Here is a 10276-nt window from a genome sequence, read left to right as displayed (position 1 = left end):
AACTGGGTGGGGAGGCTGGGCACCCACCCTGCCAGCCAGGACAGAAACCTCACCCTGCAGTCGGAGCAGGGAGTCACGTGCCCACGTGGGTCCGCAGCCCCCGGTCACTCAGGGCTGGCCCACCGTGAGCAGGTGAACTAATGTTTCAGCCCCTCGTTTCTTCAAGAAAAATGGAGAAAAGCACAGGACATTCTGTGGAGGGTTTGTACAAGGGTTAAACGTGCTAACGTTTCCACAGAACTAACATAGCCATTGCGCCCTTGTAAGAGCTGCCCGAATCTAGGCTGAATTTTTTAAATATTCTTAAGATATATAAGAAATCATTTTAAATACAGACCTGTAACAGGCATGCAGGTTGCTTACGTTTCTATTTAAAAAAAAAAAAAAAAAAGACGCAAAAATTGAGACTGGATGCTGCCGCCCCCTAGCACGTTTTCAGGGTAACGTTTCGTTCGCATCTGAGCGGGAACCGCGGGTCTGACCGCGTAAGCAGGGCGTGGACCCAGGACGCGTCCGCGCACCGCGGGTTCCGAGCTCTCCGGGGCGGGCGGGTGAGGGGCTCCCGGTGGCCGCACATCCCTGGCGGCTCAGCTGGTCCCGCTCCGGGGACGTGGGCGTGCGGATGCCAAGCGTTTCTTTGCTGAGCAGCGAGGAGCGGCCTTGTTTAGACGCCCTGCAGCCTCGGCGATGCGGCTGTGGACGGACCTACATCTGTGCGAACTGACATGAGGAAAGAGCACAGGGACCTGGGGCAGGGAGGAGGGGATCTGTTCATGTAACACGTCCACGAGACCTGCCCTCGTGCCTGGGATCAGGGGTCCGGGAGAGAGGCACGAGGTCTCCCGGGAAGCGCTGGGGGGACCGACACTGTGCAGGGGGAACAGAAGATGGAGAGCAGACTGAGGCAGATCCGGGGATGCGCTTTCTGCGCAGCGAGGGCTGGGGGACCCCTCCCCCCGGCGAAGGCCGCCTCGCTGTAGGTCTCAGCTGTGTGACGGCCCGCAGACCCCAACGTGTGACGACTCACGGGATAGGAACTCGTCCCTCCCCCCAGCAAACAGGGGAAGCTGAGTCCAGCCTGGCAGGGAGGTGCTTTAAAATACTGTGTGTTAATCTAAAAACGGGAGGGGGAGTGAGGGAGCGGACCGGGAGACGCCTGCCAGGGAAACGGTGGTTTGTAACTCACAGTTCCCACCCACCGCGGTCACATGGGGAAGCACCAGAGACAAAGGAGGAGGTGGACTGGGGCGGGGGGGGGGGGGGGGGGGGGAATGTGAGCCCTTCCTGTGGTTTCCACAAGAAGGAACGGGCAGGAAAGGGAGAGCCGGCTTGGGGTTGGCTGGTTTCATGATTTCAGCGGGTTCTGCAGCCCAGGGGCCTCCCTAGTGGTCACATACCTGGCCCTGGGGTGACAAGGGCAGGTGGAGAGGGGCCCAAGCTGTGCACGCCCAACCCCCCGTCCCCCCGTAAAGGATGTGGTGCGGGGTGTGGACTCTGGATTGACTGCTTTGCATTTGATGAGTCACCCCGGGAACCGGATTCTTGCTCAGGAGCCGGTGGGGGAGGCTGGAGACCAACGCACGTGACTCAGGCATATTATCGGGTCCTCTAGGAATCTAGGAAAAGGTGTGTCCCGTGTCAGCCTTAAAATTAAATGTTGTTATGCTACCGGCAAAATTAGTTTATTTAGGAACGGCAGAGGAATTGCAATTCAGGACATTCAAACTATGGCAAACCACAGTCAAGTCCAGAGAACAAAGAAGAGGAATGTTACTTTACAGAGAAAAAGGAGGAAGCTGGAAGGGGCTGCTTTGATGGAAAGTCCCTTTGAGAAAACCGAGATCCGGGTGGTGATGCTTTCTCATTAGCGGAGCTGTGACTGTTTCTCACTGGCTGGGCTATTGCTGGGCGTGGAGAAAATCATCCTTCTTGTGCTGGGTAGTAAAGTAAGCTGCTTCCTGCCCAGGAATGTAGAGTAAGCTGCAGCAGAGTGTAGGGGTCAGAGAGCTCCCCTTCAGGGCTTCCTACCTCTGTTTTAAATTAGGGTTCCCTTTATTAATTTTCACACTAGCATATGCATGTATGACACACGTTAAAGCATCATGTTTACAGAGACCTGAAACATGACTAAAGCAAGCGGTGCAGCAGGCTCTACTCCATGGGGCCATCCTGGGGACCAGGTGCCACCCTCTGCGTGTGGTTCCAAAGTCACCCAGGGCATCCGTGTCCATCCTCAGGAGGGAAGAGCAGTGAGGGTCTTGTGTGGGAGGTTTAGGGGCCCGGCCTGGAAGCAGCTCCATTCACCCGCCTCATGCGCCGCTGCGAACTTCATCCCAGGACACACATAACCGCGAGGGAGGCTGGAGAGACCATCTCGCTGGGAGCCCAGGAACGGGGGACACGGTGCTGGTGAGCAGCTACGGTCCTGTCCCACAGGGGCCACCTGTCACTTTGAGTAGGGGGCGGGGCAACGGTTTGAGGGGTTGTTTCCAGTCTCCACTGCCTCCTACCCAACCTTCTCTTACGTAGACGGTCTAGGGACACAGAAAATATTCAGACTCTCAAACCTTCATCATTTCACAAGCGAGTGGGAGCAGGAAGCAGCCCTGCAGGGAGATGCTTAGAATTCAGAGTCACGCATTCAAGCCCAGAGGAGCCCAGGAGCCGAGGTGGTGCTGAGGACCAGCACCCACTTAAGGAGGCAGGATAATGGCCCCAAAGATGCGCTCGGCTCCATCCCTGGAACCAGCTGCTTAGGTGGCAAAGGGTCTTTGCAGGTGTGACTGAGTTACGGCACTTGAGGGGAGAGGGGAGCCTGGATATCCCGGGTGGACCCAATGTGATCACCAGGGTCCTGGTCAGAGGGAGGAGGCGGGTCAGAGGATGGGAAGGAGATGTGAGCTCGCAAGCAGAAGTCCCAGGCAGAGGGAGGGTGTGAACAAGCGATGGTGCGGGAAGGGGCGGCGAGCCAAGGAATGCAGACAGCCCCCAGATGCTGCAAAAGGTGAGGGACGGTCCTCCCCTGGAGCCTCCAGAGGGAACGCGGCCCTGCTGACCCCTGACTTTAGCCCAGTTTAACTGATTTCAGGCTTCTGACGTCCTGAACTGTAGGAAAATCAGTCGTGTTGTTTGGTGCCACGAAGGGAGTGGTGACGGGTTACAGCGGCGATCGAAGCTTGTTGGGATGAACAGCCTCCAGTCCCAGACCCGAAGGGCAGGGCCAGGCGCGGGGGTCAAGGTCATGTCAAGGACTGTGTCCTGCAGCTGATGGCTCCTCGTGTGTTTGGAGGATGCGTGGCATCCAGTGGGCGTGAGCGAGCGTAGGGCTGGGGAATGGGGAACTGCGTGCTCCTGTGAGTGGACCTAAAGCCTGAGGGATGCTCCCTGTGCAGTTGTGGCCTCCTCACCTCCCTCGGCCAGTCCACCCCTGTCCACCTGTGTGGGTGTGTGCATAAGTGAGTGGGTTTGCACAGTGTGGGTGTGGGGGTGTGTGCGTGGCACGAGGGGTGGGAGCTGTAACAGGTGGGGCAGCCCTGCGTCTTCACCCAGACACAAGTCCCCTCAGACGTCTCCCTCACTCACCCCTGAGACACACTTGGATCAGAAAACAGGGGTGCCCTTGTGTCCGGCCTTGTTTCCCCCACTAAGTCTTGAATGACTGTGGAGGCAGAGCCTGGGCCCTAGAACCCGTGCGCCCCAGCGCCACACGCAGGGCGGACGCCGTCGGGCCTGTGAGAACATTTATTGAAGAACAAGGTGACGTGTCATCCAGAGAACATGGTCTCAGCTGCATAGGCGTAACCCAGGTTCAAGGTCAACAGCTGAAATCCAGGAAGGTTTGTAGAGCCAGCTGAGAAGACAATTAAACCGGATCTCCGGGGGGCAGTGGAGGAGTCATGGAACACATCTGGAATCAGCTGGGCGAATGTAGGACCATAGCTGGGTCTCTGGAAACAGCCAAGCACCATAGCTGGATCTCTGGAAACAGTCAAGTGACCGCAGCTGGGTCTCTGGAAACACGTACTACACATTCTCTCCAAGGAGCTCATTGATTGTGGGAGGAACCACATGGTTAACGGATCTCCTAGAAGGTGACTGGGGGTCATGGGACTCCAGCTCTTGCCTGTGGGAGAATTGGCTGGGTGACTTCAGGAAGGGACGGTTCCACAGGGAAACCCTCCAAATGTCCACTGCAGGAGTGCCCAGCCGCGTCTTTAGTGCAGAGGCCAGGTGGGCCTGGGGTCAGTGTCTGGAAATGGCGGCATACGTGCTGGACGCGGCGGTGGGCTCTGTGAATGGCAGGGACCCAGCTCTGACGGCCCTCTGTGTGAGGGCCTGGTGGTCCAGCTGGGCATATGTCACCTCCTGGGGGCCTCCTGCAGCAGGGGTCTGAGGAGAGAGACTCAGGGTGAGTTTGGGTGGCTGAGGCGAGGGAGGGGCTGTGGGAGGGGAAGACTGTGGAATCGCCACGTGCCTTCTGTTCCTCCCTCTCTGGGGTCCCTCCCTCTGGGGGATGCTGGCTGCCCTGGAGAAGCCCGTGTGGGAAGGAACTGGGGCTCCTGCCCGCGGCCAGGGCACTGAGCCGTCATGGAATCGGGTCCTTCAGCCCCAGTTGGGCCTCAGATGAATGCAGCCCTGGTTGGCATCTTGACAGCAACCTCAGGACAGACCATGAGCCAGAACCACCCAGCTGATGCGATTCCAAATTCCTGGCCCAGGAAACCTAGATACGTTTGTTAAGCTGCTGCATTTCAGGCCCTTTGGTACACAGCCGTGGGTGACTAATGCGAGCACTTACTGGGCCATCCGCCTCTCCGTCCTCAGGAAGCCTGTCCACAGAGGCCAGATCTGGCAGGGAGAGGACAAGGGGTCAGCTCTCTGGGGTGGACCTCGGGAGGCAACTATGCCTGACCTCATCGCTGCATATTTTGTCTCCCACCCCCTCTGGAACATCCTAGAATGTTCCCGAAGGCCCCCCACATTGCTTCCTGGATGGCACTGGATCCCCACTTCCCCCTCCCAGACCTGTCCACCATCCTTGTCTTTACCTGGTGTCCCATCTGGGATGTCAGCACCTGGGCTGAGCCTGAGGAGAAAGCACATGTGAGCCCTGAGGGCTGCCTGGAGGCAGGGGACTGGGGTCTGGGGGTCGTTCCCAGGAGCCTCACCTCTCCTGGGGCCTCTGCTCCTCGCCTTTGCTTCTGGGGGGCCCTGAGGACAGTTTGGTGTGAATTAAGAAGAGAAGATTTCTTCCCGGCACCGCAAACAGCCTGCCCAGGTCACCCCACCCCATCCCTCAGACTTACCCCGCTTTCTCCGGTGCTGACGATAGAGGAGGAGGAGGACCAGGAGGAGGAGACAAAGGAGGAAGGCCACGGAGACCCCGATGAGAATATAAACATGCTCTGTCAGGCCTGTGGGAGCCGGGAGGATGGAGTCAGATTGCCGGCAGTGTGCATTTATCGAGCACCAGCTGCATACCCCCGCATGCTGGGCACGCGTCATGCTCACACGTACATATAAATCTCTCACGTGCACAACAGCCCTGTGACACAGGACTCATTATTCCCACTTTACAAAAGCGGGTCCGCGTGCCGCAGTCCTCTGTCCACAGGGCGCTGGCAGAGCTGGCACGGGACCAACAGTGACGCCCGTTCTTTCCCCCTTTTCCCGAGGAGCACACACTTGGTTCATGGTTCCACGTCCCCATGACTCACCGGGGCTGCTCTTGTCCTGCGGACGCACCTGTGTCTCTCCCGGGAGTGACGGGTCAGGAGGGCCTGCGTCAGGTGCCTGATCTGCACAGAGAAGGCTCTGAGTTGCCCAATCCCAGGCAACACCCGGAGATTCCTGAGAAAATGGGGCCGGGGGCCAGACAACAGAGAGCCCCCGACCCCGCCCCATTCTGCTGGCAGGTCACACCCGCCGCCCCTCCCACAGCTGTGCCCCACTTTACTGCCCAGAATGCACATAGAACAACTTCCATGAGGCCCCGGGAGGGTGTGGAGGGGGTCAGAGTGTCCCTGAGGGACCCTGACTCCAGGACACCCTGGGGGCTGACCACACACAGGGACAGAGACGGCTTCATTCCAAAGGTCCCTCCAAAGCACTGTGCAGCCCTGGTCAGGGGCCCCCCGGACCATGTGACTTGCCCAGTGGAGGGTGGACCACACCACAGGGGACACACGGCCTGAAGGTGCCACACATTCTGACCCTTTTCTGAGGGAAAAGACACAGGTTCCGCTGGAGGGGGTCTGTCCCCCCCCACCTCTGGAAGCCCACTCCCCGCCAGCCCAGCAGGGCCAGCTCTGCCCACCCGGATACTGGGGCTGAGTGTCCAGGTCATCGTGGTGTCCAGGTGAGACCAGGCTCCAGGGACCTGAGCCAGGAGTGAAGGCAGAGGGACCTGTGTGCAGAGGGGAGAGGGGACCAGAGAGCCTGGGGGTCAGGAGGGCGAAGGGAAGCCTGTGGACAGAGGACACAGCTGGGGACAGGGTCCAGGGACCTAGGACAAACCTGAGAACCGAGCAGAGATGTGCTCACCTGTCACCACCAGCTTCAGGGGCTCACTGGGCTCAGACCAGCAAGAATCTTTCACATAGATGCACTGATAATGCCAGGCATCGTCTTCCCTCACAGCGGCGATGGGGAATCTGGCTTCTGTCTGGTGTGGACCAAGTTGAGACACGCTCCTCTTATCCTTGAATTGACCTCTGTTGTCCTTGTTCTCCAGGCGGAAGCTCTCAACCCCAGCAGGGCCCCGGCACACGACGGTCACAGGCTGCCCCCGGGGAATCACAGAGCCTGGCTCGGCTGAGATGGAGGGTCTGGGCAGGGTCCCGGGGAGGGATGAGAGCAGGATCTCAGGGTCTGTCATGTGGAAATCATCACATCACAAAATTCACCCATTTTAGTTGCTCAGTTCATCTTTTTTTTTTTTTTTAAGGAAACTTGCAAAGTTGTGCGACCATCACCACATCCAATTTTAGACCACTCTCCTCATCCTCCCCAGTAGACTCCACCCCCCACCCCACCCCACCCCCAGCCACTGTCTGCTCTGCCTGTATGTAAATTCTCCTCACTGCGGAGTTATTTTCGCTGCTTGACTTAAGGACCCGAGACTTGGTCACGTCTTGCTCAGGGTGACGTGGGAGGTGTCAGACTGGGGGGAGGCGGGCATGTCTGCTGCAGGGGGCGGCTCCCTCCTACCACGGCCGCTCTAGGGGCACAGAGAGGGCTGGGAGGGAGGCACAGGATGGGGATGGCCAGGTCCTTCCTGGGACAAGGAAAGCAGGAGTCTGAGTAGGTAGGCATGATCTGGGCTGGGTCCGAAGGGCAGCTGGCAGCCCCGGGTGGGATTGCGTGGGGTGAGGGGGTGCAGTCTGCAGAGCGGCAGTGGAAGTGCAGGCTCTGTGCGTGTGTGTGCGTGTGTGTGTGTGTGTGTGTGTGCGTGTGTGTGTGGAGGAGCTGGAGCACAGCTCTGGTCACACATTCCCCAGCGGGTAAGGATCCCTGTGTCCAGTGCACGTTCTCTGTGCAGAAATCATCCCTGGGCTTTCTCCGTATTTTCTACCTTCATCTCAACTTGTTTCCGTTTCCTTGTTACAGAGGCTCTGGAAACCCCATGGGTCTCAACGAGGCTGGGGGCAGGGGGAAGAGAGGGCTGTAGTCCTGAAACAGGAAGTCGGCCTCACGGTCAGCAAAATCCCCTGTAGAGGCAGGGAGCCACCAGAGGCCACTCGCCCTTTCTTTCCTTCGACCACATCTCAGTTCCCATCTGTTCATTGACTGATGCCTCCATGAACCACTGGTCCCACAAATATGTGAAACACCCAGGATGCCTGCCCTCTTGGGGCTGGAAGTCCAGAGGGAGGACAGATGTTGACAAATAATTGTGTAAATCCACGGGTACAGACTCTGATACGAGCCCTCGGGGCGAGTGTGGGAGTCTCGGGGCAGCCGGGAGGCGGACCTGCCCTCTGCCAGGAGGTCGGAGGGGAGAGGTCTCTGAGCTGAGCTCTGAGGTCAAGGGTGAATTACCCAGGCCGAGGGACAGGGCACACCGGGCATTCAGGGTGGAGAAACCAGCCCGAGAGGAGGTTGGAGCTGAGTGGGAAGTTGGCATTTAGAAAGTGAAAGGAAACCAAGGTAACTGAGATGAGGGAGCAGACAGCGCGGGGACAGACAGGCCCAGACCAGAGAGACCCATGGGCCTCGGTGTGTCTGCCGGTGACCTGTGAGAGGCTCTAAGGAAACTAGTATTGTCCTGAAAATACAATACATACTATATATGCATTTAAAGTTTTTAAGTAAAACTTGAAGATGCTCATTTAAAACCACATCACTGGTGAGGAGCTGCGTGCGGGAGGATGGAGAAGACGGGATAGAGGACTGGCTCCGAGTCAGCCCTCAGCGAGGTCCTGTGCTCTGTGCGGGGGCTGCCGAGGGGTCTGGGCCTGCGTGGGGAGAGCCCGCGGGCTCAGCCTGGCCCTGATGGTCTGAATTGTGCCTGCGGGGCCGTGGAGAGCAGAGGTGGAGAGCGGGGGAGAGACCTGGGCGAGGGGTACGCATCTGGGGTTGTTTGCCATTCGGGGCACATGTCGGGGCCCCCAGGATCAGCTCCGCTGTCACCTGGGGGTGCCGCGGGCACCGGGGAGGGACTCACCCGCCTGTGTGTGGATCCTCTGGCCCAGACAGAGCACTGGAAGAGAAGCGCTAGTGAGACCGTCGCCCACTGCCCGGTTTCCTCACGGGGCTGAGGTCAAGGGGGCCTGGAGGAGCCCACAGGGGTGCGGGGTCATCTTCCCTTAATTTCCCAACACCCCCCCCAACATTACCTCTGAGTACAAGCCCTCCCCTTGCTCTGAAATAGTCTCAAGACAAACCCCAACCCCCTCTTCCAAACAAGTGCTCCTCCCCGCATCCCTTCTGGGCCTGAACTCAACCCCGTACCCAGGCACCATTTCCAGGACGGAACCTTCCGTGGTCAGACGGAGGTCTTGGCCAGAGCCCAGGGGCCGGCCCGGGGGGGCCACTTTGCCCTCCTAGGGCCCCAGCGTCTCCTGGGCTGGAGCCGGGTCTGAGCCGGGAAGGGGAGCCCCTCTGCCCCTGGATTCCTGCCCCTCCGTTCCAGGACTCACCCAGGCCCAGGAGGATGGTGGGATGGGGGGACATGGCCCGGCCCCTGCCCCCGGCGCCGTCCTGGAGTCTGTGGGTGAAGGACAGAGCCTGCCGCTGACACACGAGAAGAGGATGTGGTGGCCCAGGGGCCCTTTATGGGGTTTCTTCATCAACCTCCTCACACAAAGGGGAAGAGGTCTCCCTCCCCTCCGGTCCACGTTTCCCACTAATGAGACAGGCGTAGGCCGGCTTCCAGAAGATGTTTGTTCCCCCTGTACTTGGATGAGGCTGAGCTCATCTCTGGATGCACCCCCCGAGGTGGGAGCCTCCTTCTCAATCTGTGGGATGAGCAGACCACGGATTTGTGCGGCAAACTAACTTGACTGTCAGTTCCAACTCCACCCGACAACCATCTGGTGTGGAGTGAAGAGTTACACCACTTTATGCCAACATTTCCTCATATTTAAAATCCTCCTCCGAGTATTTAATACTATCATACATGTTACATTCCTGGGGGTACTGAGCGCATTAAAAGTATCTCACTGGACTTCCCTGGTGGTGCAGTGGTTAAGAATCCACCTGCCGATTCAAGGGACATGGGTTCGATCCCTACTCCAGGAAGATTCCACATGCTTCCACGGAGCAACTAAGCCCGAGCGCCACAACTATTGAGCCTGCGCTTTAGAGCCCGTGAGACACAACGATTGAGCCCTTGTGCCACAACTACTGAAGCCCATGTGCCTAGAGCCCATGCTCCACAGCAGGAGAAACCACGGCAATGAGGAGTCCATGCACCACAACAAAGAGTAGTCCCTGCTCGCCGCAACTAGACAAAGTCTGTGAGCAGCAACGAAGACCCAACACAGCTAATAAATTAATTACTTAATTTAAAAAAAATTTTTTTAAAAAGTATCTCGCTAACACGGGTTCTCTGCCCATCTTCCCCCAGTGGCATGGGGACCAGGGAAGGGTAGGCTGGTCCATCCGCACATGCAGAACCCTAAGGGGACTGAACGTCAGGAGACAGACCTTGGGACCTGGCTCTGGGCTTGGGATCAGCTGGGTGCTGAAATATAGAGCAGGACCAGGGATGGGGAGGGCGTTTGTGCACACAGAGCCCAGTAGGACAGGAGCCCCATCTTGGATTCTCATGTCC

At 58.3% G+C, this 10276-nt stretch overlaps 1 protein-coding gene across 1 annotated transcript; it reads right to left on the bottom strand.

The window, feature by feature from the left end:
* Window positions 1–3729: 3729 nt before the first annotated feature.
* On the bottom strand, window positions 3730–9174 carry LAIR1 (leukocyte associated immunoglobulin like receptor 1). Its single transcript, XM_057711871.1, has 9 exons — window positions 9141–9174; window positions 8663–8701; window positions 6544–6837; window positions 5718–5798; window positions 5307–5414; window positions 5169–5211; window positions 5049–5086; window positions 4799–4848; window positions 3730–4389 (listed from the first exon to the last, which is right to left on the bottom strand). Exons 1-9 carry the CDS (start codon window positions 9172–9174, stop codon window positions 4243–4245), a joined length of 834 nt encoding a protein of 277 aa, XP_057567854.1. The 3' UTR covers window positions 3730–4242.
* Window positions 9175–10276: the final 1102 nt, after the last annotated feature.

Source organism: Hippopotamus amphibius, chromosome 16 (genome assembly GCF_030028045.1).
Source record: "Hippopotamus amphibius kiboko isolate mHipAmp2 chromosome 16, mHipAmp2.hap2, whole genome shotgun sequence".
Lineage (NCBI taxonomy): Eukaryota > Metazoa > Chordata > Mammalia > Artiodactyla > Hippopotamidae > Hippopotamus > Hippopotamus amphibius.
The sequence above is the reverse complement of the archived record's forward strand: the minus strand, read 5'-3'. Positions and strand labels throughout refer to the sequence as shown.

Excerpts from the sequence above, each read along its gene's own strand:
- LAIR1 (XM_057711871.1), bottom strand. The coding sequence starts at position 9,174 with ATGTCCCCCCATCCCACCATCCTCCTGGGCCTGG. Across the intron at positions 6,838-8,662 it reads GATCCACACACAGGCGGGTG|CCCTGCCCAGACCCTCCATC; the intron begins AGTCCCTCCCCG and ends CCCTCCCCGGGA. Across the intron at positions 4,849-5,048 it reads CATCCCAGATGGGACACCAG|ATCTGGCCTCTGTGGACAGG; the intron begins GTAAAGACAAGG and ends TCTCCCTGCCAG.